Source organism: Dicentrarchus labrax, unplaced genomic scaffold (assembly GCF_905237075.1).
Source record: "Dicentrarchus labrax unplaced genomic scaffold, dlabrax2021, whole genome shotgun sequence".
Classification (NCBI taxonomy): Eukaryota; Metazoa; Chordata; class Actinopteri; family Moronidae; genus Dicentrarchus; species Dicentrarchus labrax.
In genome coordinates, this window is record NW_026136704.1 from 22,925,521 (window position 1) to 22,948,572 (window position 23,052).

Sequence of the window (23,052 nt, forward strand, 5' to 3'; positions counted from 1 at the left end):
TGACAGGATGGCGTTTAGGTGCGCCTGAATGCATTGTGTTATAAAACGGCAGACAATTGCAATACTTTGCGATGTGACTGTCAAAGTTAATAGGTGCAAAAAGCTCCGTGTATGCACGGCAATACAGCGGAGGGGCAAAGTTGTTAATGCACCTTTGATAGATCCACCTATTAGCTTTATAAAATACCGTTAGGATCATCTTTGTCTGCACAACTTGACCCAGACAACTTCATATCTGCAGGATAAAGTCAAAGCACAAAGCAAAAGGCGCAGTCAGACAATAGATGCACCCTCTTTATTTATATGCCTATTTATAATAATTCATATTCTGTGTGGAGGAAAAAAAACAACAACATATTTTTCCGCCAGTAAATTTTTTTTTAAATTATTTATTTATTTTTCTTGGAACAGTCACATCCAGCAGATGTTGCACAGTGAAACATGTTTAGTAACAGACATCACTGAGGAGTGACCACTGACTGTATGACAGATGCACCGGAGCTCTCATCTTGTAAACTGTGAAGTCATGGAGCTACTTGAAGACGGATGACGCCCCCATTACCCAAAGTGGCCAATAGGAGTTGAGAGGCAGAGTTGTCCTCCTGGCCGCCATTAAAGAATTCAATCCATGAACTGAAATAATGGAAATCTGCAGGACCCATGGATCAGCCAGAGAAAAGTAGCCGATGAGTAGTGTCGCTAATTTGGCATTTCGTCCGTTTTAAGAGCAGGTTTTACTATGACGGAGCACCGCGGAGGTTTTAGAGAAAAGGAGGGCGGTGAAGCTAATTGTTTTATTTAGCTAGCAAGCTAGCGTTGGAGCTCTGGTATGTTAGCTTTTGTGCTAGCAGGCTAGGAGAGATCAGGGGGAGGGGAGAGTTCCTTTGCTTTGAAATTGTTTCAGATCAGCTAGCTGGCATTAGCATTAGCACACCAGGGGCTAAGCTGTTTTTTTTTTTTTTTTTTTTTGGGGGGGTGAAGTTTTTCTTTTTTAGTTTTCAAGCTCGTATTTTTTTTTTTTTTTTTTTTTTTTTTAAATTGCGCATATAACTTTTCCGGTGTTTGATGTAACGTTAGTCCCAGGTCCTGTTAACGCTCACTGTTGGACGTTTAGTGTAATGTAGCAGCAAGCTTGTGGCTAACCACATCAGACAATACATTTCATATAGGATTGATGAGTCCAATAGCTAGAAGCTTACAGCTATCTGACTGTCTGTCTAACGCTAGCTTAGCTACCGGGCTAGCGGTGGCTACCGCCGGTTAGAAGTTGTCTGTTGGACTAGCGGCAGCTAGCTGTAGCTAGCAAGTTGGTCGGCGTTTTAACGGGATAATTACAACTGAACATCGCTTCGCCAGCGAGTTAAGAAGACCAGCTATTGCCCCCGATGGTGATTGAGACAATGGACTTTAACGTTACCACCCCGCAGTGAAAGGATGAGTTCGTGCTTTGTACCAAACGGGGCCAGTTTGGAGGATTGCCACTCCAACCTATTCTGCCTGGTAAGTCTTTCTGCGCTAGCTAGCGTTAGCTGTGATACTGAGAGGCCAGAAAGCCATTTTGGCTAATCAGGGCAACAAGCTTTGTAACGTCAGTTGCAGACTAGCGTGAAGGCATCGGGCCTGCAACTTGCAAATCGTGATATAAAAGCTAACTTTCGTAACAGAGACAGCACATACTGCAGGGAGACTATATTGGAGAGTTGCTCACTAAAATGTCACAATCGTGTGTTTACACTGAATTGGTTTCAGAAATATTCAGCTAGCATTAACGGTAGTAACATGATGGTAACAGGTAAGGCCAACAGGGGAATTATTATACACGTCTTATTTTTCTTACATTAAAGTGACACTGCAGTATTAAATGATATCCACATTACAAGACAAGTCACATAGTTGCTGTTATGAATTACACCAACTACTCTGGTTTTAGACTGTCTTGCAGTTGTGCGTCACCAGTTGCTAATAACTGGGGAGTAAATTACTTCATGACAGCAACGTTTTCAGGCATGATTGTGGAGTCACATGTGCAAAGTATTGCAAAACTTTCCAAGATGTCAGCAGGTCTCAGATTTCAACTTTTTTCATTGAAAATGATTTTCTGTATAACAGGACAAGCAGTCTTCAGCTTCTCATGACTTTGTGTAACATGCATTCACTGAGTTATGCAGTCAACAACAGATGATGGGTGATTGATTATTAATTCTCATATTTTTTTTTCTAGGCCGATTTGACCGGAATAAAATGGCGACGTTTTGTGTGCCAAGGATCCACTTCTTCGCCCATCCTTTTCCCTGTGACTGAGGAGGACCCTATCCTGTGTAGTTTCAGCCGATGCCTGACGGCAGATGTGCTGAGTGTGTGGAGAAGGCACCACACCCCCGGTCGCAGAGAGCTCTGGCTTTTCTGGTGGGGTGATGACCCCAGTTTTGCCGAGCTCATCCATAATGACCTCTCAAGTAAGTGCATTCAACACCTCCATGAACATCTCTGTGTCTTCTGCAGATCCAAAATGTGTGATATTTACTAACGTAGTGATTCGCACCATGTTAGGCAATATTTGTACAACTACATTCACGTCTTAGTTCAGTGCTTTGGAATTGGCACAACTACTCTAGATGTTAAATCAGATAAAACATTTCAACACTGTAATGGTTGATGTTATTTACATATACTTTCTAGAGCTGATGTGCACACAGAGAATTGCAGGCAAAATTGGTCTATTTGTGGAAACTCTGTTCATGTTTAAACGTGTTCAGTGATAGATGACGATGCCAACCGTTCTGAACTGCGGCAAACAGTTCTAATGCAGTTTTAATGATACAAAGTCTGATGATGATAAGTTATGATAGTCTAACTGATTTGTGGCTAACGTGTCTTTTAAAGTCTGCAAAGCCTTGTGGAATCCATTGGCTCTCTGGCACAGAGGTACAGACTTGTATGGTAGCATTAAAGCAAGCTGATGTGCATCACAGTCACCTGATGTCAAGATTTTTGCACGAAATGTTCGTTCCAGCTTTGTTGATAATCATATCTGTGAAACAATTCCCTTCAGGGGTTGCTACACAGACCAGGTATTCTGTCTCTAGTTTCAAGTGTCCACAGAGACTGGGAGCAACAATTTCACTAAACTCAGCTAAACTGCAAAGACAGTCGGAAGGTTTAATTTGAAGTTGTCGACTTACATGTAATCATTATTTAGTGTGGCTTTTGAAAAACAGTGTTGACCAGAGCAGCATTCAAAAGATGTCCATGCATGAGTAGACTTCACCTGCAGAACACGTGAACTTTTCACAATAATGTTTTGGATCTTTTTATTGCATGATAACCAATTCGTTAAATGTTGAAATCAGTTGTTTTTCCCATGTTCAAATGGGTCACTTCACGTAGTGCTGTAGTCAGTTGTTGACAAACCAAACTGGGACTCTGTATATGTGTCACACCCATCTAGCACACCACAGTTTACAGTTGGCATTATCCTTTTTATAAGTAAGGAGACAAGTTTGTTTTGTGAGAAGTATCAGGTGTAACATATTTGCCTTATTTTTCAGGTGAGGAGGATGGTGAGTGGGAGAGTGGCCTGTCCTACGAGTGTCGAACACTCCTGTTCAAGGCCATCCACAACCTGCTGGAGCGCTGTCTCATGAACCGTGGCTTTGTTCGCATCGGCAAGTGGTTTGTTAAGCCATACCAGAAGGAAGAGAAGACCATTAATAAAAGGTAAGTCCTGCTTCCTAATAGCAGACAACAAAGTTATATGACACGCCATAAATTGTCAAATGAAAGCCCAAACTCTGTTTGTGGTCAGCGGGAAGTACCTTTACCTGTTGTATTGGTACAACACAGTCATGCCATACTTGTCTATCTGTTGCTCTTTCTCTCTTTTTTTTACAGAAATACTCTTCTCACTGACTCATTCACTCTCTTACTCCTGACTGATTCTACTTTTGTCAGTGTTAAGCTAAGCTGGGGTTAATTAATCATAGTACCTCCTGTAGATGGAAGATATTAGGCTGCCCGGATACCCTGGAAGGTTTTAATAAGAATATGCTAACTTGCTGACATTTTTTGAAAATGCTCCGAGGTCAGAGATTATTGGTCAGCTAACTTGGTGGAGAAGAGCATTGTTGGCTATCAACTAGTGTAGCTACAGCGAAGGTCCTTTCCACCTACACCATAATGGTAATTTCTTAATAACAAAAGAAGGAGCACAGTTGCTGAAACATATGGCAGCAGAAGATGTTGTGGATTGTATCTGTGCTGGAGGGTCGAATATCAGTCAGTATTTCGTGTTAGAGTATTGGTCGAGATTTGCAGCATGTGGGGGTTGGCTATTACTGTACAAATAGATGGATTTACTGTGATACGTGACATTTGCTGGGATCAATGCGTGGAGCATTATGCTTGTTCAAGACAGCTTAAAGAGAGATGATTATGTGTGTTATGCATATGTGTACTGCAGTGGGGGAAAAGCCTCACTGGGCACACGTCCTCATTGATGTGAAAGTTGTGCTCTGAACGTCTTATAACCATTCCTGGCCTTGAATCGTTAAAATTCCCATTTGGGATTCAACTGGAGAGATGTTGCTGCGCAGCTGTATTGTTTCAACTGTTTTTGTAAGTCGCCTTTTCTGGACTGATCATCCTCTTTTATAAGAAAAATAGCTTGAACAAATACACACAAGGCTTTCGTTAAGCAGTGTAACCATGACACAAGACTGTTGACTGCGTACCTGCTGCTCTGATTTTAGGTTTTTTTCGTGGTGGATACTTTTGAAGTCAGTTTAAACTCTTATTAATGAGGCATTTACAACTCGCTTTGAGTCACCAAGATCTTGCGTAATCAAGAATGTTGATTCCTGGAATTAAATCAGATGTAATAATGTGACATAGTATGACGGGACTATTTCGGTTTTCTAATTGCATCATCAGCGTGACACATTTTTCATCCGACGTGTTGCGTAATTTATGTGCAGTTGAGACTTTTCTAAGGTAGTGAAGAAACACTTCCAGGGTAATGTTTAATGTCCACACCTCCACTTTTCCCAACTGCAAGGTAAAACGGCTCTGTGTTGTTGTTGTTGTTGTAGAAATACAAGCTTGAGGTGGACCAGCAGCAGCACATAAATAACTGCCTGGTTCAGAGTGGGGTTCTGTGCAGCTGTATTTCCTACCTCTCGCACATAAGGGTAGTGGCATAGATTTAGCGCCCCCCGTGCTCTTGAATGAGGGGGCTGGTGTATCCTGGAGTTCCCTAACAAGCTAATTTGAGCCTCTGCTTTTTGGCTGTGTTGATCCAAGCTGACTTGTGTTTGATGCACAGCCCTTTGGCTCAGCTCCCTCTGGCAGCATTGGCAATGCTTTCAGAGAGTTTTAGCAGCTATATAAAAGAGTTGTTGCATAGAACAGGAGGGAATTTCTTGCTCACTGGTGTTCAGCTTCTGTCTTTACATAAATGTGTGTGTGTGTGTGTGTGTGTGTGTGTGTGTGTGTGTTGAGGCAACAGTGCAGCACCTCTAACAGAAGAGTCTGGCAGTCTCGCTGTCGCCTGCCCTCTCTGGCTGGTAAACAGGGCAGTCTTTGGAAAATGCTGAGTGTGCAATGTGGTTTTACAGCAACCATGTCAACAAGTACTATTTTAGTGCATTTAGCCGCCTGGCCTTCCAGAAGTAGTTAGAGAATAAATATGAATATTGTTTTAACATTTCAGGGCTATAATAATCTCCCATGTGTATTTTTGTGCCCGAGCGTTGCGAGAAGGTTTTGATAAAGGCTCAGACTCTGTTGAAGCGGAGTGCGTGTTTTGTGCACCATCTGATTGGAGGTATTAGGAGGCCTTCATGTCTCTACCCAATATCTGTGAAAGCAACAGTTGTCACCTGAAAGCAAGATACGGATCAAAGTGCCCTGCCAAATATGCAAAGAATTGCACTACTCTCATTGTCTCCACCCTTTTCAGTCCTCTCTTCCTCTCTTCAGTCATTCCCCTAACAATGATGGAGAGTACACTGATAACCTCAATAGCCTGCAGGGCTTTACTTCAGCTTTTGGTTGCTGACTGCAAAGTGTTTTTTTTTTTTTCACTTAATGATGTGTTTATGCTCGGGGACAAACGTTAAAATGCCTCTTTTGTCTTTGACTCATCTTGCAGCGAGCACCTGTCTTGCGCGTTCACCTTCTTCGTACACGGCGACAGCAACGTGTGCACGAGTGTGGAGATCGCTCAACATCAGCCTCTCCAGCGACTGAGCGAGGAGCATCTCAGCCTCGCCCAGCAGAGCTCCAACCCTTTGCAAGGTAGGAAAACACCTGCTGTGCACAATTGCAAAAATATTAGTATTATTATTATTTTTTAGTTTTATGATGGTGTCAGCCACTACTAAGTACTTTCACTCCCCTCTGCTCTCCAGTCATCCTGAGCCCATACGGCTTGAATGGGACCCTCACCGGTCAGGCTTTTAAGATGTCAGACCACCCTACTCAGAAGCTCATAGAAGAGTGGAGGCAGTTTTATCCCATCAGCCCCAATCCCAAGGAGGTCCAGGAAGACAAGATGGAAGATACGGACTGGGAGGACGACTCCCTGGCAGCTGTGGAGGTCCTTGTCGGTAAGACATCATCATGTTTATTATAAGGTGTTGATGGTTGCTGTGCTCAAACATTTATCAAACATACGTTTGATAAATATTAAATAAATGTTAAAGGATACGTTTAGTGATATGTGTATTTTTCGGGTATTGGTTGGGTCTCACGATAGGAAAGTTGGAAAGGGTTGAAAAACGACTATTTTGGTAGTTTCATGGGGAAAAAAAGATGGATTGGAGATTAAATTGCCCATGAAAAACGTCCAGAGCCTTGATTGAACTGAAATGAAGATGATGAATTATCAATCCCTCAAATTTACCATCTGTGGAAATTAATTGCGATGTGAACAAATGATTTCTCTGCACTCGGTGTGCATTTACACATTTTTGAAATAAATAAATAAATAAATAAATGTTTGTTTGGTCGCAGCGGGAGTAAGGATGGTTTACCCTTCCTGCCTGGTGCTTCTCCCCCTGTCGGACCTCCCTGCTGTGGTCCCTCAGGGCTCAGCCAACACCTCAGGAAGCCTGTGTGGTGCTCAGCAGGGCCAGGCCGCTCACAGAGATCCTGCCATGTCCTCTGTCACTCTGACTCCCCCAACGTCACCGGAGGAGGCTCAAACTGGTAAGACTGCACACTGACCACAATTAAACACGTGTATATGCCTTTATGTCTGTGAGATTATGCATACTAACAGTTTTGCACATGTGGGGGTTTTTTTTCTCCTTAGATTATCAGCCTGCCCAGAGGTGGCTGAAGTTGTCGTCTTCATCCGATGGCTATAGCTCTAACAACACTCTTCATGGGGGTAAAATCCCTCGCAGGCTAGCCAGCCAGATGGTGGAATCTGTGTGGCAGGAGTATAACATAAACCGTACAGGGCACAAGTATGTTTGATGTGATCTCTTCCTCAAAATTTGCATTTCTGCTCAAAGAGGTGCCTCCATGCTGACTGATGAAATGCCTATCTGCCCTATTTATTAATAGGAGGAAGTTTACAACTTTGACCAATGGCACCTGTGAGGAGGAGTCAGATAAGACTAGACTTTGGGATTTTGTGGAGCCCACTCACAGGCCACATTGCAGCTGCTCAAGGTATGTCGAATGGAATGCACTCACATGTGACTTTGGTTCTCAGTATAGATAAAGTATCTTCTAATCATTATTCGTTTTGTCACACAGACACAAGAATCAGAAACAGCGATCCAGCAGCACCTCAGGACATCCGCCTTCATCGGGCCAGCCTGCCCAGCCGGCCCCCAAGCACAAGCTGGGCGAGAAGCTAGAAAAGGGGGAGAAGCAGCAGAAGAGGCCGCAGACGCCTTTCCACCACCGCAACTCTGTGAGCGAGGAGCAGTCCCTGGAGCCGCAGACCCAGAGGCTTTGTTTAAGATCACAGGAGGAGGGCTCATATCCCAGTCTGCACCATGTGGACACTGTGCCCTCCAAAGCCCCTACGCTGCACACCCACGGTCCCCCCGCAGACCTCGTCGGATCCCCGCCTCCCCCTCCTCTCAGCCCACATCCCTGCGATCACGTAGAAGGTGACATGACTCCAGGTGGTATGAAGAACTCGTCCACGCCCATTCACCAACCGTTTTACCCGCCATCAGTGGAGCCCTGTCTGCTGCCACAGAAGGGCTCATCTGAGGAGCCTCAGTTGGAGAACATGCCTATGCCTCTGCCTTTCCCCCCAGCCTACAGCGAAACCTTGGAACCCACCGTCTTTGTGGGCTCAGCCATCAACCCCAATGAAGACTCCACCCACAACCCATGGAAGTATTTCAACCTGCCCAGGAAGAAGGCCTCCAACTTCCTGACACCCCAGTTGCCTGTGGATAAAGTTCGAGATGATTCTGGAGGGGGCGGAGGGACAGAAAGTGTAGTGTCTGTCACTGAGTAAGTATTTAATTACCCATCCTCAAATACATCAAAACAAAATGTAGCTGTTTCTTAAAACAGCATGCCTACATCTGTCTGAGCATCTGTGCACCGTTTCTTTCCTCTCAGATTGATGTCGGGCTCCACGCAGCCTCTGAAGGTGTCCCAGGAGCTGGTCAATACGTACGCGCAGCGGAGAAACAGCCATCTTGCCTCCTCCACGGGAGACGGAGAACACAGTGAGGAGCCAGACCCTTACGCCTTCGTAGAGGGAGATGAGGAGTTCAGCTTCACCGAGAAGAAGGACAAGCCTGGAGCTGAGAGAGACGGCAGCAAGAAACACAAGGTGAGTTCCTAACGAGGGTTGATATCCTGGGTTGAGATCGCAGGAATTCTCGCCAAAAATCTGCTTCCATTTCCTGGGACTTTCAGGATGTGTGCTTTAAATTAAAAGATTTATTTATTCCTGAGAAGTAATAATTTCAAAATCACAAAACAGCCTTCAACTTCATTCCTGATAAATTCTTTAACAGAAGAGCACAGCCAGGTTTTGGTTTCAATGTCTGTACAGTCTTTACACAGATAAAAGTCTTGTTGACCTCCTCTGTCATCATATATTTACTGATATTATCATTTTAGATGTTTTGCTTCTTTTGTAAAAATGAAAGAAAAAGGTTTTTGTAGAAATACATGTTTATGTTCCGCAAATTATTGGGGTAAAATTTTGATACCAGTGGTAAAAACAAACCCTAACAGTATTATAACATTAACATTATAACATTATGATTTTTAGAATTAGAGTAAAATGGCAGCAGTTTCCTTGAAAAAATATACATTGTGTAAAATGATTTAATTAGGCTCTCTGCAACTTAAAAATAATAATAATGATTTTTTTTTTTACCCAGGGGGACGATGGAAGTGGAAATTCAGCAGACGGTGAGAACGCCTTCCCTTTTTACATTTGGCCCCAAATGTATTTTAAAAAAAATGTTTGACGTCTTATTCAAGGTCTCCTCTCCAATTTTTTTTGCTGTTTAGATGGTCAGGGTCCATCAGGTAATAAACCTCTAGCCTCGACCAGCCTCATCCACGAGAATGACTTGGCGGTGTCCTACAGCGACCTGGATAAAATCTTCAATTCTGATGAAGATGAGCTAGCGGTAAGTGCATCAGTATCGTAAATGAAATTGTTGGTCCAAAAGTTTAACTTCTAACACATCCAACATGTTTTGTTTTGGCTCTAATGTACCCACCTTTCTCTGCCTTTAGTCACAACCATAGTAATGGTAAAAATCATAATAATGCACTCAGTAATAAAACCATACAGTACTACTATGACTATTAAAAAATATAAATGCTATACTTTCCATAAGAATAATAGTTATACACCATACAGTGTAATAACACTGCACTTTGTAGTCTCACTCAATATCCCACCCACAGCACTATCTGATTGATCAGACAGGCAGAGACTGGAGTTGTTTGTTGAGAAGAAGGCAGCAGATATTTCTGAAGATGGAATAAACATCACAGTCTTATGATTGATTTTTATGATGCCCAGTTTCCCCAGTTACACCGCTGAAAATGCCCATCAGTCTGCAGCATTTCACTCAATGGAGAAGGCTAAAAGCGACCACTTTTACATCAGCTGCTCTTTGTGCTTCAGAGAAAAACCCAGCATGCATCTGCCTATTTTCACTGCAACTCTGCATCGAGATTTAGGAAATGTATTACGTTAAGAAGTAACCGTGGCAGTAAAACTGTATTATATGATGGTTAAATGTAGTCTGCCGTTCACAAGCGTGTCAAACCGTGGGGGGCCGTCCATACGGATCACAGATCAACTGACCCTTTGCACCACTACTTCAGTGTTTTGATTTGCTTGGGAACTGCTGCTCATGTGGGCCCGTTAAAGCCTGTTGAAACCCTGAAAAGGAAGCTGTATTAGATATTTAGTTTTGTTTTTCTCCCCGCAGCCTGGATCTAAAAGAGCTGGAGTTGGTACAGAGGACAAGTTTGGCTGTAAAGAATCTAAAGCAGCCACGTTGGACCCCCTGTCTTGCATAAGTAAGGAGACTAAGCATCAGTTAATCACTTTTATACACATGTTTTTTTCAAGAGAAGTAATAATGTCTTATTTCTCCAGGCTCAGCAGACCTGCACCAGATGTTTCCCACCCCGCCCTCCCTGGAGCAGCAGGGATACTCCCCCATGAACTCCGGCAGCAAGGATAGCCTAGAAGCAGGGGCGGGCCTCACCCTGCTTGATGGCAGCCAACTCAACAACCACTTCAAGATGGAGGTGGAGGAGGGGTTCTGCAGCCCGAAGCCATCTGAAATAAAGGTAAGAGATGACGCACACCTGCCAAGTGTGGAGCAAGTCGGAAACATTGCTACATCAGTGTTCTTCACCATTAATTTTACTTTGCCTTTAGGACTTCTCCTTTGTGTACAAGCCGGAGACGAGTCAGTTGTTCATCGGCTGTTCCATGTACGCCCCCCTGAAGATGCTACCCAGCCAGTGTCTGTTGCCTATCAAACTGCCCGAAGACACTGTGTACACGCCCAGCTGGACCATGGGCAAAATGGAACTGATACCCCCAGTGACGAACGTCAACCTCCTCACCAAAGACAGGTTAGTGCAGTTAGGGTTAACTGTGGGTCAGTGCTGTCCTGAATAGCAGGCAGTGTTCCTCAGTTAGTCTGTTTTTCAGAACAGTGGGATGGGCGACCATTTGGGGACTAATTAAAGCCACCACAGATGCAGTCTATTACAGTAGATGTTTGTTAACATGTCAGTTGTTTGAAAATGTGTTTGAACAACAACATTTTAATCACTGTTTATCTCTGTATGACAGTAACGTCCCCAGTGTGGAGCCAGACTACAGCCAGACCTACACGCCTCAGACCCACACACCCTTTTTGTCCAGCAGTGCCCCTCCCAGCAACAGCGGCACAGGCATTCTGCCCTCCCCAGCCACGCCACGGTTCTCCGTGCCCACGCCTCGCACGCCACGCACTCCACGGACGCCTCGCGGCCCATCAAGCGTCCAGGGCTCGATGAAGTACGACAACTCTGACTTTTACTCCCCCGCCTCCACTCCCTCCACCTGCCGACCACTCAGCTCTGTTGAGCCGGCCACCGTGCCCTCCATCCCCGAGGCTCACAGTCTCTACGTCACCCTCATACTTTCTGAGTCAGTCATGAATCTCTTCAAGGACTGCAACTTTGACAGTTGTTGTGTTTGCGTCTGCAACATGAACATCAGAGGGGCAGACGTAGGCGTGTACCTCAAGGATAACGGCGAGGCCCAGTACCCCTGCACATGCGGCTTCAGCGCCGTCACCAACCGACGCTTTGGCCAATCGGCAGGGCTGTTTCTGGAGGACGAACTGGACGTGGTGGGACGGGGCTCAGACTCTAGTCGGGACACAGAGCGGTGTTTTGAAGAGCTGCGAGCTTCCACGACGCACAAAGCTGGCAGCCTGACGGAGAAGCCTCCAGACGAGCTAATCCTACTGTTGCAGGACCAGTGCACCAACCCTTTTGCCCCGATGGCGGGCGTGGAATACCCCAAGCCGGGCTCAGCCCCCAGTTCATTTCTGAGGGTGGAAGAGAGAGACTGTTACAATGACTGCTTCATGGCACTGGAGCATGGCAGGCAGTTCATGGACAATATGTCAGGCGGAAAAGTAGATGAAACACTAGTGAAAAGCACCTGTCTTCATCAGTGGCCAAAATGCAAATGTATGTATTTGTGTATCACACATTTGAATCTTCTTACTTACTTGTTTTAAAAAAAAAATTGTAATTCCTGAACTCAAACGTGTTAAAGCTAAGACTTCTTTCTCTTTGTTGTTCCTTTGTAGCAGCAGACATGAGCAAGCTATTCTCTCAGGACGTCCTGCGGGTGTTGTTGTCCCTCCAGCCTGTGCTGCAGGACACCATTCAGAAAAAGAGGAGTGTGCGTTCCTGGGGTGTTCAGGGACCGCTCACCTGGCAACAGTTCCACAAGATGGCCGGGAGGGGATCATATGGTACGTGGAGAGTGTTTGGACCTAGTCTCTTAACACATTCAGAGATCCGTTTTGGAATATTGTAGTGGTTGCTGACTGACCCTTTGTTCTCTTTTCCCTACAGGCACAGATGAGTCTCCTGAGCCTCTGCCCATCCCCACCTTTTTGGTCGGTTATGAGTATGATTTTGTGGTGCTGTCTCCTTTTGGGTTGCCCTACTGGGAGAAGCTTCTCCTGGATCCTTTTGGTTCCCAGAGGGATGTTGGATATGTTGTCATCTGCCCAGAAAATGAAGCTCTGCTCGGCAGAGCAAAGACGTTCTTCAAAGATCTGAGTGCTATGTATGAGGTACGCACCTGGCGGGATAAAGCCCAACCCATCTTGTACAGACATGCCCACAGAAACAGTTTAATCTCCTGTGAAATGATTTACACTTTCGTTTTCGCATTCCCTCCCTTTGTCTTGACAGGCATGCCAGCTTGGGCAACACAGGCCCATCTGTAAGACTCACCCAGAAGGCGTATTGAAGGTCGGCACCACAGACGGAAGGAGCATGACGGAGCAGCCCCTTAGTGACTGGTTTCTTAAGATGGCTGCCAGAGATGGAAACAATGAAGCCTTTAATAAGCTCAAACTCTTTGCTCAAGTGTGCCGCTACGATCTAGGTAACGCGTTTACTCGTTAATCTTAAAACCCAAAGTTGTTATTGTCGCGTTGTTTGTAAAAGTGCTAATCTTTTTCCTTTTACTTTGCCACACAGCTCCATACCTGTCAGAGCAGTCTTTGGATAGCTCTCTATTGTCCCAGCGCAGCCCCGTTGTGGCCTCTGCCGCCTCCCAGACCTCCAGCTCTTCCAGCACCTCCTCAGGACCCCCAGAGCAACAACACTACACCAACAACAGCACCCCTCCCGCGTCCTCCTCAGGCTCCCAGACCATCGGGGGAATGGCCTCAGCCAAGCCAAGTTCCTACTCGCCGTTTGGGACAGCAGGCTTGCAGGGAAACGCGTCACAGAATGGACCCCAGTCAAACCCACAGAGTGCAGCGGGGCTGGCAGAAAACGGACCCTCTGCCAACCAGCCTCAAGGGCCCACCGAGGCGCCAGAGAGGTAGGTTACCACTATGAGAGTCAATTAATCATCCAGATGGAGAGATTGCTTCTTTCTTTTTTTTAACCACTCTTGGCAAGCATGTTTAGTTGTTTTGTTTTTAATACTTATTACTGACAAAGCCATCACTCTGATCCTCTGATTTCACCCAAGAAACATTTAATATCTCAGTAAGTTAACACTTTTATATACACCATTTTATATTATAGCATTGTCAAACCAGGTGTGCATGTACTCGTACAGTGGACAAATGCTGTCACAGTTATTATTATTTTAGGCTGTGACAGACACTGCGGTCTCCAGCTGTTTTGACGCAGAGCGAGCTGTCTTGGCATGCATGTCATCCAGTTGCGCATGTGAAAATACAGAACATGACATAGCAGAGCACGATCATTTCACGTTACTGTCAGCGCGACAGCTATAGCAGTGCTGTGAGACAGCGAGCAGACAGGAAGGATGGCGATTGAACTCCTTTTTTAGAAACCACAAATAAGTTGATTGTGGTCAAAGGTATAGTTGCACTGAGGTTGTGGATCTATGACACTGTAGAATTCAGGCTTTTTCCTGTTCCTGTTCCTGTTTAAACTCATCTGTGTGTACTTGTTTTTTTAATGTTATTTTGGCCTCACTTGATTGTTTTGGTTCACATAACAAACTGTCTGGTAATAATTTATATAGTTTTATCTTTTATAGACTATTCTAAAGTTTCATGTTTTGGGGTAGGGCTACCCATGTTTATCAATGCTCTTTCAATTACCTTGTTTTTATTGACACGTTTTTTGAGTTAAATAATTGGCTTGTTTGATAAATTAACACCACTCAAACATTTCCTCCTGACTGGCTACTCAAAAGGTCTGCTCGAAAGCAGAACTACAGCATTTTTGCATACATAAAGTCCATGTGTACATAAAATGACTTTCTGTTGGTGAATACTGAGCAGTGTGTAAAATGCAGTATACGCAGTGTACTATGCATTTAAGCAGAAGTGACACTGGATGAAAAATGTGTTGTTCAGAGGCGGATCTATAGAAATATTCACGGGGTGGCATAGAGACTTTAAGGTGTGGCAGAAATATATGCTGATTAAATCGTTCAAAATCGGCATATTAGTAAAGCATTGTTTTTATTTTAGTTTATATTTAGAAAATCTTTTCCCTGTGTGATGTTTCTATGGGACAAACTGGGGACAAAAATGATGGTGTTATGTTGTTTGCCTAGTGACCTCTGATGACTTGTCTGTGTTGTATTCACATACAGCCTTTCTAAATAATTATCTTCTTTTATATCAACAGCACAATGGAGAGAGACAAAGTAGGCAAGCCAACAGATGGAGAGTCCCACGCTGTGTCTTACCCACCTGCCATCGTGGTGTACATCGTCGACCCCTTCAGCTACGAAGACGCGGACCGAGAGGTCCACTCCAGCACCTACACACTGGGCCTACTGCGCTGCTACATGGAGATGCTCCAGTTCCTGCCAGCTCGCATCAGAAATGCTGTTTCAGTACAGGTACAGGCCACCGTGACTGTCTCACTGTCTTGATGCTTTCTTTCTTTCTTTCTTTCATGTGTAAGATTTTAAAGGTCGGTAAGTCTATCATGGTGTTACTAGAGAGACAAGTTAAGTTCACACAGTTAGTTGTCTCTCTGCTGGTGAGCTGTGATTGATGTCATATTTGACAGTTTAGTTACAACAGAGCAGGTTACCAGCAGACACAGAGGGAGGTGAGAAGGAGCAGGGGACTCATTAGCAGACACTAATAGAGGTGGTAACTGCTACACCTGTGATATAGTGACACAAGATTGCGTCAACATGCCAGAGGGGATTTTGAAGCACTGGAGGTGTGAATGTGTTAATGGTTGCAGCATCAGCGCAGGGTCAGAATAGAGCATGTTTAATACCCTACTACTGCACATTGCATTTTATTTTATATTAAGTATTAGAATATAACACATCTTTAATGTTTGATTTCACCACAACTGGTAGAAGATGCATACCGATATAATAATACCCACCAATCATAACATGCATATGTCTGTCTTATAAGCAGTATGTTGTCATTGATGATTGAAGATTCAGATTATTTGAAGTAGGATTGTTTGTTTATTCAGTAAAGCAAAGCTCCAGTTAAAGCAGTATCTTATTTGGATATAGTGGTAATTGTGTACCCCTGTGCCTTTTCACTAAGTGTTAATAAGCCAGTATGCAGATACATATTTTGACATATGGTGGTTCAGTGTTTTGCTGTTGTGATATTTATTACTTATTTATTTATGCATTGCCTTTACACAGGTAACAGCTTTAGAAAATGTGTTTGGGTTCAATGAGTATATTCAGCTTTATCTGGTAGACGGACAATTTTTGCATGTTCTCCCCGTGTTTGTGTTGGTTTCCTCCACCATTTTAAAAAAAAAAAAAAAAAAAAAAAAAGGCGTTGCACGGTGGCTGCTCCTGATACTGGGTCAAATGCAGATGATTGATTGATTAAAAAAGAATAACTCAACTAACTCAAATAAAAACAGTTGGAAACTGTTTTTTTTACAAACATCAAATTAAGCATTTTAGCATTTTATTCTGTTTAATAGAGAACTTTTTCCACTTCCCTGCTTAGCTGTGCTATCTAGTAACTTGGCAAGAATGGCTGGACATTGCTTTGTACATCACAAATACTTTTATTATACAAATAAAATCATTTGATGCCACCCACAATTTTCTTTCAACTTCTCAAAAGTTATCCAACCACTATCACCGAAACAAAACAAAAAAGAGCAACCAGTGATTTTTACCTACATACAATGACATTTGAAGAACAGAAAATCCATGACTATGCACCATTGGCTTTATAAATAAAAATGGACGTAGTCTCAGTGACGCCACCCATCAGTTCCTGAAGGGCCGTTGTGAAGCTCAGTGTGATCTGTCAACCCTGTCTGAAGTAACACTGTTATTTTCTTTCTTTCAGATTGTTCCCTGCCAGTATCTGCTGCAGCCGGTGCACAGTGGGGAACGTCACGTCTATGGCCAGCACCTTAAATCGCTGGCCTTCTCAGTATTCACTCAGTGCCGTCGGCCTCTGCCCAACTCCACCAACTTCAAGGCTCTGACAGGCTTTGGCCCCGGCCTTGCCATCGACATGGCACTCAAAAACCCAGAGGTAAACTGCCTTTTAATGCTGGTTGTATATCCGAAACTGGTGTGACTTCTGGTAAAAGCAAGTCAGCCAACATTGTGTTGTTGTTGTTGTTGTTTCTCTTTTTAAACTAACAAGTTTCCCCCCTCTGTGCAGAGGCCAGAGTGTCTACGTCTGTACACGCCGCCCTTCATTTTGGCTCCCGTGAAAGACAAGCAGACGGAACTCGGGGAGACGTTCGGCGAGGCCTCCCAGAAATACAACGTCCTTTTTGTCGGCTACTGTTTGTCTCATGACCAGCGCTGGCTGCTGGCCTCCTGCACCGACCAACACGGAGAACTCCTGGAAACCTGCATCATTAGCATTGATGTACCCAACAGGTATGCTGGGTGCAGGAACAAAAACATCCATCAATCCCCACAGCATGGCCAGTTTAGTTATCTTTTTATTAAATGTAAATGTGTTGTGTGTTTGTGTGTGTGTGTGTGTGTGTGTGTGTGTGTGTGTGTGTGTGTGTGTGTGTGTGTTGGGCCCGCAGAAAAAAGGGCTCTGCGAGGAGAGTGGGTTTGCAGAAGCTGTGGGAGTGGTGTCTCGGCCTGGTGCAGGTGACATCGTTGCCATGGAGGGTGGTCATTGGCCGGCTTGGTAGAATGGGCCACGGCGAGCTTAGAGGTACTTACACACACCTGCAGTGTTTGTAGAACATGTATTGTGGCGTATTTACATGTGTTAACACACACTAACGTGCTCTTACCCTGTCCCCGTTTCAGACTGGAGTATTCTGCTGAGCAGGAGGAACTTGCAGTCTCTCAGTAAACGTCTGAAGGAGACTTGTAGGATGTGTGGCATCTCTGCTGCTGACACTCCCAGCATCCTTAGCGCCTGTCTGGTTGCCATGGAGCCCCAGGGTTCCTTCGTCATCATGCCAGGTAGAAAAAAGTAGTAACAAGGTTATTTGGACTTTGTAACAGTTCCGTTTGTACGTTCTCAAGCTCACTCAAGATCTTCTGTCTTGTGTCTGCAGACTCTGTGTCAACAGGTTCGGTGTTTGGTCGCAGCACCACACTCAACATGCAGACATCGCAGCTGAGCACACCTCAGGACACATCCTGCACTCACATCCTGGTGTTCCCCACTTCAGCCATGGTGCAGGTCAACACTAACACTTCAGAGCCCATCGACATCAATTTCAATCCCATAAATCCTGGTAGGTTCTGTAGCTGACGAGGCGGCATAAGAAATCCATCCCCTCCGTATCTTCTTGCTATCCAGAGATGTTATGTTTACAGTGTTATGAACTCTGTTTTTTTTTCTCTGCAGATGGATCTGATGGAATGGGCCTCTTTGACCTGTTTGACAATGACATGGTGGATCCAGACCTCATCAACATCCTGCCCAACTCCCCCACAACCTCCCCTGTTCACTCTCCTGGTTCCCACTACCACCAGGGGGGAGACGGAAGCAAGGTCTGTCACCTCATTGATAAGTCCATTACAGACCATAAAGATTATTTATCTGCATGCCTGTTGTGATGCAGAACAGTGTTGTTTACACAGTTGACATGATCAACACATACATCAATTCTTACTGTGGAATTTTAGTTTTCCTGTTTGTTTTACCCTCAAATTGGAGAATAAATTATAATTTAGTGTCAAAATGTTAAATGTAATGTCCCAGTGTGCTTCAGGTGGAGCAGAATGCAAGAAAATTGAATCCCATTTTACTTGTAGATGAAGGTTGAAACAAGAAATTGGAAAAGACTCATTTGAATAAATACACACTTACATGTGTGCCAGTGTGCTCAAATAATGAAGTAACTGCTCCTGAGTAAAGGAAAAATGATCCTTCCCCTGAGCTCACTATATCATAACCTCACAGTAAACCTTAACCAGTAAAATGGAATTGGTTGCAGAGTTCAAGTCCTTTCATTCATATGCAGTGCCATAAACAGGATATAAATAACACAAAATGGCTGGAAAGAGACTATTTAAATCCAAAGCTCACGTTGTAGAAAACAAATTCTGCTCTGTTCATTAATTTTTATGGTCGTTGTCTTGCAGGGCCAGAGTGCAGACCGTATGGAGTCCCACGAGGAGGCTCTGAACATCCTGCAGCAGCCAATGGCTTTGGGCTACTTTGTCTCCACAGCCAAGGCTGGACCACTGCCCGACTGGTTCTGGTCGGCCTGCCCTCAAGCCCAGAACCAGTGCCCACTCTTCCTCAAGGTACATTAGCACTAGAAACTGCTTGTTGGAGGCAATCACGTTGAAGTAGGGCCACAACTAACACTTATTTTTATACAAATATACAAAGATACAGGCATTTCTAGCTGGAAAAATCAGACACAGGCTAAATAAGTCTTCATTTAGCACTAGTGATGAGACAAAATACTATTTAAATACTGTCTGCTTAGGCCTGTATCTCATAGTACTCAGACAGGAGGTGATGTGTGAATGATTCTAAAGACTTATATTTAATTTGTATTTCCATCTTTTTTTTTTTTTTCCCAGGCCTCTTTGCACCTGCACGTGTCTTCTGTCCAATCAGACGAGCTTCTCCACAGTAAGCACTCCCACCCCCTGGACTCTAACCACACCTCTGATGTGCTCCGGTAAGCTGATCTAATCCAAAGAGTGTGTAAACTTGAAGAACTGTTTGTTTTTAAAATGAAGGAGAATGTCACACATTAACACTGCTCCGTCTGCCCCTCTACACGATAGATTTGTTCTAGAGCAGTACAACGCCCTCTCCTGGCTGACGTGCGACCCTGCCACCCAGGACCGACGCTCCTGTCTGCCCGTTCACTTTGTGGTGCTCACTCAGATGTACAACTTTATCATGAACATGCTCTGAACTCTAACGGGATCAAACTGCTGAGATTTGATTGGATGGATCGCTCAGTCGAATCGTGGATTTCCTGCTACGACGAATCCCCCAACACTCAAAGGACCTCACACTCCATCAGGGCAAATGTGGAGGAAGCATCCCTCCTCCTCCTCCTCCTCCTCCTCGTCCTCCTCCTCCCTGGTGTATCTCACACAACACTGACTGACTGGAAGTTTCCAATCAATCAATCAGATGCCAAGAATCCATTTTAGCATTTTGGAAGATCAAGGGACGTTTCATAAAGGAGAATAAATTGTCTTTTTAATGACTGTAGATTGCAATCTATGAAATTTTATCTTAATGAAATGCCTGCATATATTATTTATTGTAAGTTTTTAAATGTGGAATTTTTAATGCTTAATATCTTTTATATATTACAAATCCTAGAGGGTGTGTACATCTCACTGTAAAGGAATTGGTTTAAAAAGTGTAATTTTCTCAATTACAACATGGAAAAACCTGTTCAAGTGAATTTGCTGTAGATTGCTTTTAGAATATTATTTTTTCAAAGGGTACAGACCTTTTTATTGCCATGCTGTAAAAATGAAGTAAAAGCTGGCCTGGGCATTTGTGTCCCACCCAATGAGTGGATGAGACTTACCTCTCTGTCTGCTTTGGCTCCAGAGTCTCTCGCACAGTAACTCAATGAGCTCTGAAGAGGAATTAAAAGGTACATTGTCAGATTATATATTTTATATAACAGATTTAGGTAATTGTGTGTGTATATGTGTACATATAATTGTGTGCCGCTACTGATGGTGCAGCTTCTGTTTTAGGAATAAAGTGCGTCTACCTTATCCTCTTTGTTCTTGTTGGCTTGTTTTTGACAAGTTTGAACAGGTTTGGGTAAATAAATATTTCTCCTCTTGAAACAGGACTTCAGCAATTTAATATTACGCTGCCGTTAAGACTTTTAAAGGGTGTTTTATAGGTCAAGCTCCAAAACACTGAAACTACACTTCTTCTAATGCAACTTTGTAGCATCATTTATTAAACAGTCCTCGCCTCGTTGTCTTTAATTCTATACTACATGCTTGTTATACACAGTACATACAATATTCTTAATGTCTTGGCTTTAGTATACAAGAAATCCACATACTTTTACACAAAAAGAACATTATGCAACACATGCACTGTCAATCAAACTGTAACTCCAGGAAGCCACTGCCAATTCAACTTCACAAATAAGAAGAAAAATCTCTATTCAGATTTAATACTTTTTATTTTCCCCAATACATTTTTGGGGCCGTTTCACCACAAGTTATTTGTCTCTTTTACAGATGTGAATGGTTCCTTTGAGTATTACATTGCAGCACAATATTGGACAACAGTTTGTTTTTAGTATGCATATTGACTGTTTTGAGGACATTTACTTGTTAATACACACTACATTCACATTCAGTTAAACATCTGTAGTCTCCAAGCCAAAGTACTGTTCTCAGGGTCCCTTGGAGACAAAACTGCTACAATAGTGAATTGATTTTCACGTGTAAAATCTGTGATATTTGCCTTTTTAACCTTCCGTAGCATCGTTACAAAACATGTTATTAAAAAAACATGCACAAGACACAGAATTTTCCATTTGACGTAATGGTGAAGGCATAAAAATGGTGTCTGGACATACAAAAGACACAGACGTCACTCAAGTTACAGTATGTACGTCATCCATCTTCAATGAGGCACAACAAGAAGCAGATAATGTCAGACTATGAAATAAGAACAGTCTAAAGGTACTTACAGGATATAACTCCTTTTCTTCACAGAAAGAGAGCAACATTACTTCCTTCTACAGCTCTATTTATTTTCTTACTGCTTTATATTTGTATGCTCATGCTACAGAAACAAGATCATCATGATCACTATGATCTTTACTATGTATATATACTATATTTTTGTCACTTGTAGAGCCTGACCGATGTCGGATTTCTGAGGCCGATACCCTGACTGATATTTGAGAGTTAAAATATATGATAACAATATATGATATCCTTCAGTTTATTTATTTATTTTATATAGAATTGTGACCAAATATGTACTGCACAGGACATTTTACAGTCGAAATAGAAAGCCGTCAGTGCACTCTGGTGATAGAACTATGTAATGGCGACACTTTCTGAAATACCTCGAATACATCTTTGGCATTTCTGTGCTGCAATTTCTTTATTAGCAGGAATATTTTCATTTGTGATTCGGTGAATTAGGAATTTAAGATACCAGAACATCATTTTAATAGCTGTCCATGAACAAAGTGAGACTACAGTGACTCCCATTGTTTGAGAGGCTGTTTAAAGTTGTCTAATAAGTCTTGGCATGTGACTGAATTGTGGGTTATAAAGGGTAATGGTTCGTGGCCGTGTGAACACTGTTCCTCGACGGAGCAGCGGCTTTAACTCTGACTATACTAACAGGATTTGGATGGTTAGTGAGAATGGAATTAGCTAATCAAGGAGAACATGTCATCCCAAGGCCTCATCCAATCACTGTCTTATGTTCTGCTTAATGGGATCCAATTGAAGGGTAGCCTAATTTGTCTGGGGCCATTCGGGACAATGAGTTTCAGCCGGATCGCGGAATTTAAAGAATCTGTTTAAAGCGTTTCATCAGGAAACCCAAACATGGGAGCTATATTGAGTGTGTCTGTGACCAGCATATGTTACGTTGATTGTGTTCAGTGTCTCTGTGTGCTCCACAGTGACCTCACATGCTGCTTGTGGCTCAAAAAACGAACCTCCTGTTAGTAACATATATACAATAACACAAAATAAAACAACATATATAGTTATTTATAGACATATATACATAAATATATACACCCAGAAAAAAATCTACATACTGTAGACTACACACCAGAGAACATAATCTAGTGTCTTTAGTAGGTTAAAAGACCTTTAAATTTGAAGTAGAAAAAATATATGTCTCTGCTCCTTTAAAATGTAAAAAAAAACAATAAAAAAAACTCATCATTCTTTATGCTCAACAACATTAATTGCATCTTACTCTATGTTATCCTGGTGAAACAGGAACATGTGTGAAAACAAAACAGTTTATCCATCCATCAATCTTGTAAAACAAAATGTTTGCTTGATGTTTGCAAAGTTTAATTCACATTTTAAAGTTGCAGTCTAATGAATGTCCATCAGTACCTTATTGCATAATTTCATTTTAGTATGAAACTAAAATATATTGATTTCTTGTATACTAACTGCTTTCCAAGATACAGAAACTAAAAATAAATGTACTATTACTTATGTAATAAATATGTAAGTAAGTAACTGTAAAAGTTGTTGTGTGCCAAACTATTTATTGATATTATTTATTGGAATGTTTCTGGAAATGCATTAAATAGAAGAAATAGAAGAAAATAGTCTGTGTAAAGTAATCTGTTATGTGAGTTTCTGAGTTAACTTACTTGGTGAGCTCAGTGCAAAAGGACAGACAGGACAACATT

At 42.9% G+C, this 23,052-nt stretch overlaps 1 protein-coding gene across 1 annotated transcript; it reads left to right on the forward strand.

Annotated features, from left to right (window-relative positions):
• The first annotated feature begins 589 nt into the window (after window positions 1–589).
• LOC127362192 (mediator of RNA polymerase II transcription subunit 13-like) lies at window positions 590–20,476 on the forward strand. Its single transcript, XM_051397620.1, has 30 exons — window positions 590–1,500; window positions 2,222–2,456; window positions 3,549–3,717; window positions 6,149–6,294; window positions 6,408–6,605; window positions 7,012–7,206; window positions 7,313–7,469; window positions 7,570–7,677; window positions 7,765–8,481; window positions 8,593–8,809; window positions 9,369–9,399; window positions 9,502–9,623; window positions 10,440–10,530; window positions 10,610–10,806; window positions 10,898–11,097; window positions 11,321–12,210; window positions 12,333–12,500; window positions 12,604–12,827; window positions 12,949–13,144; window positions 13,240–13,588; window positions 14,881–15,097; window positions 16,551–16,742; window positions 16,875–17,107; window positions 17,257–17,390; window positions 17,489–17,647; window positions 17,743–17,925; window positions 18,039–18,184; window positions 18,779–18,943; window positions 19,229–19,329; window positions 19,439–20,476. Exons 1-30 carry the CDS (start codon window positions 1,435–1,437, stop codon window positions 19,569–19,571), a joined length of 6,339 nt encoding a protein of 2,112 aa, XP_051253580.1. The 5' UTR covers window positions 590–1,434; the 3' UTR covers window positions 19,572–20,476.
• Window positions 20,477–23,052: the final 2,576 nt, after the last annotated feature.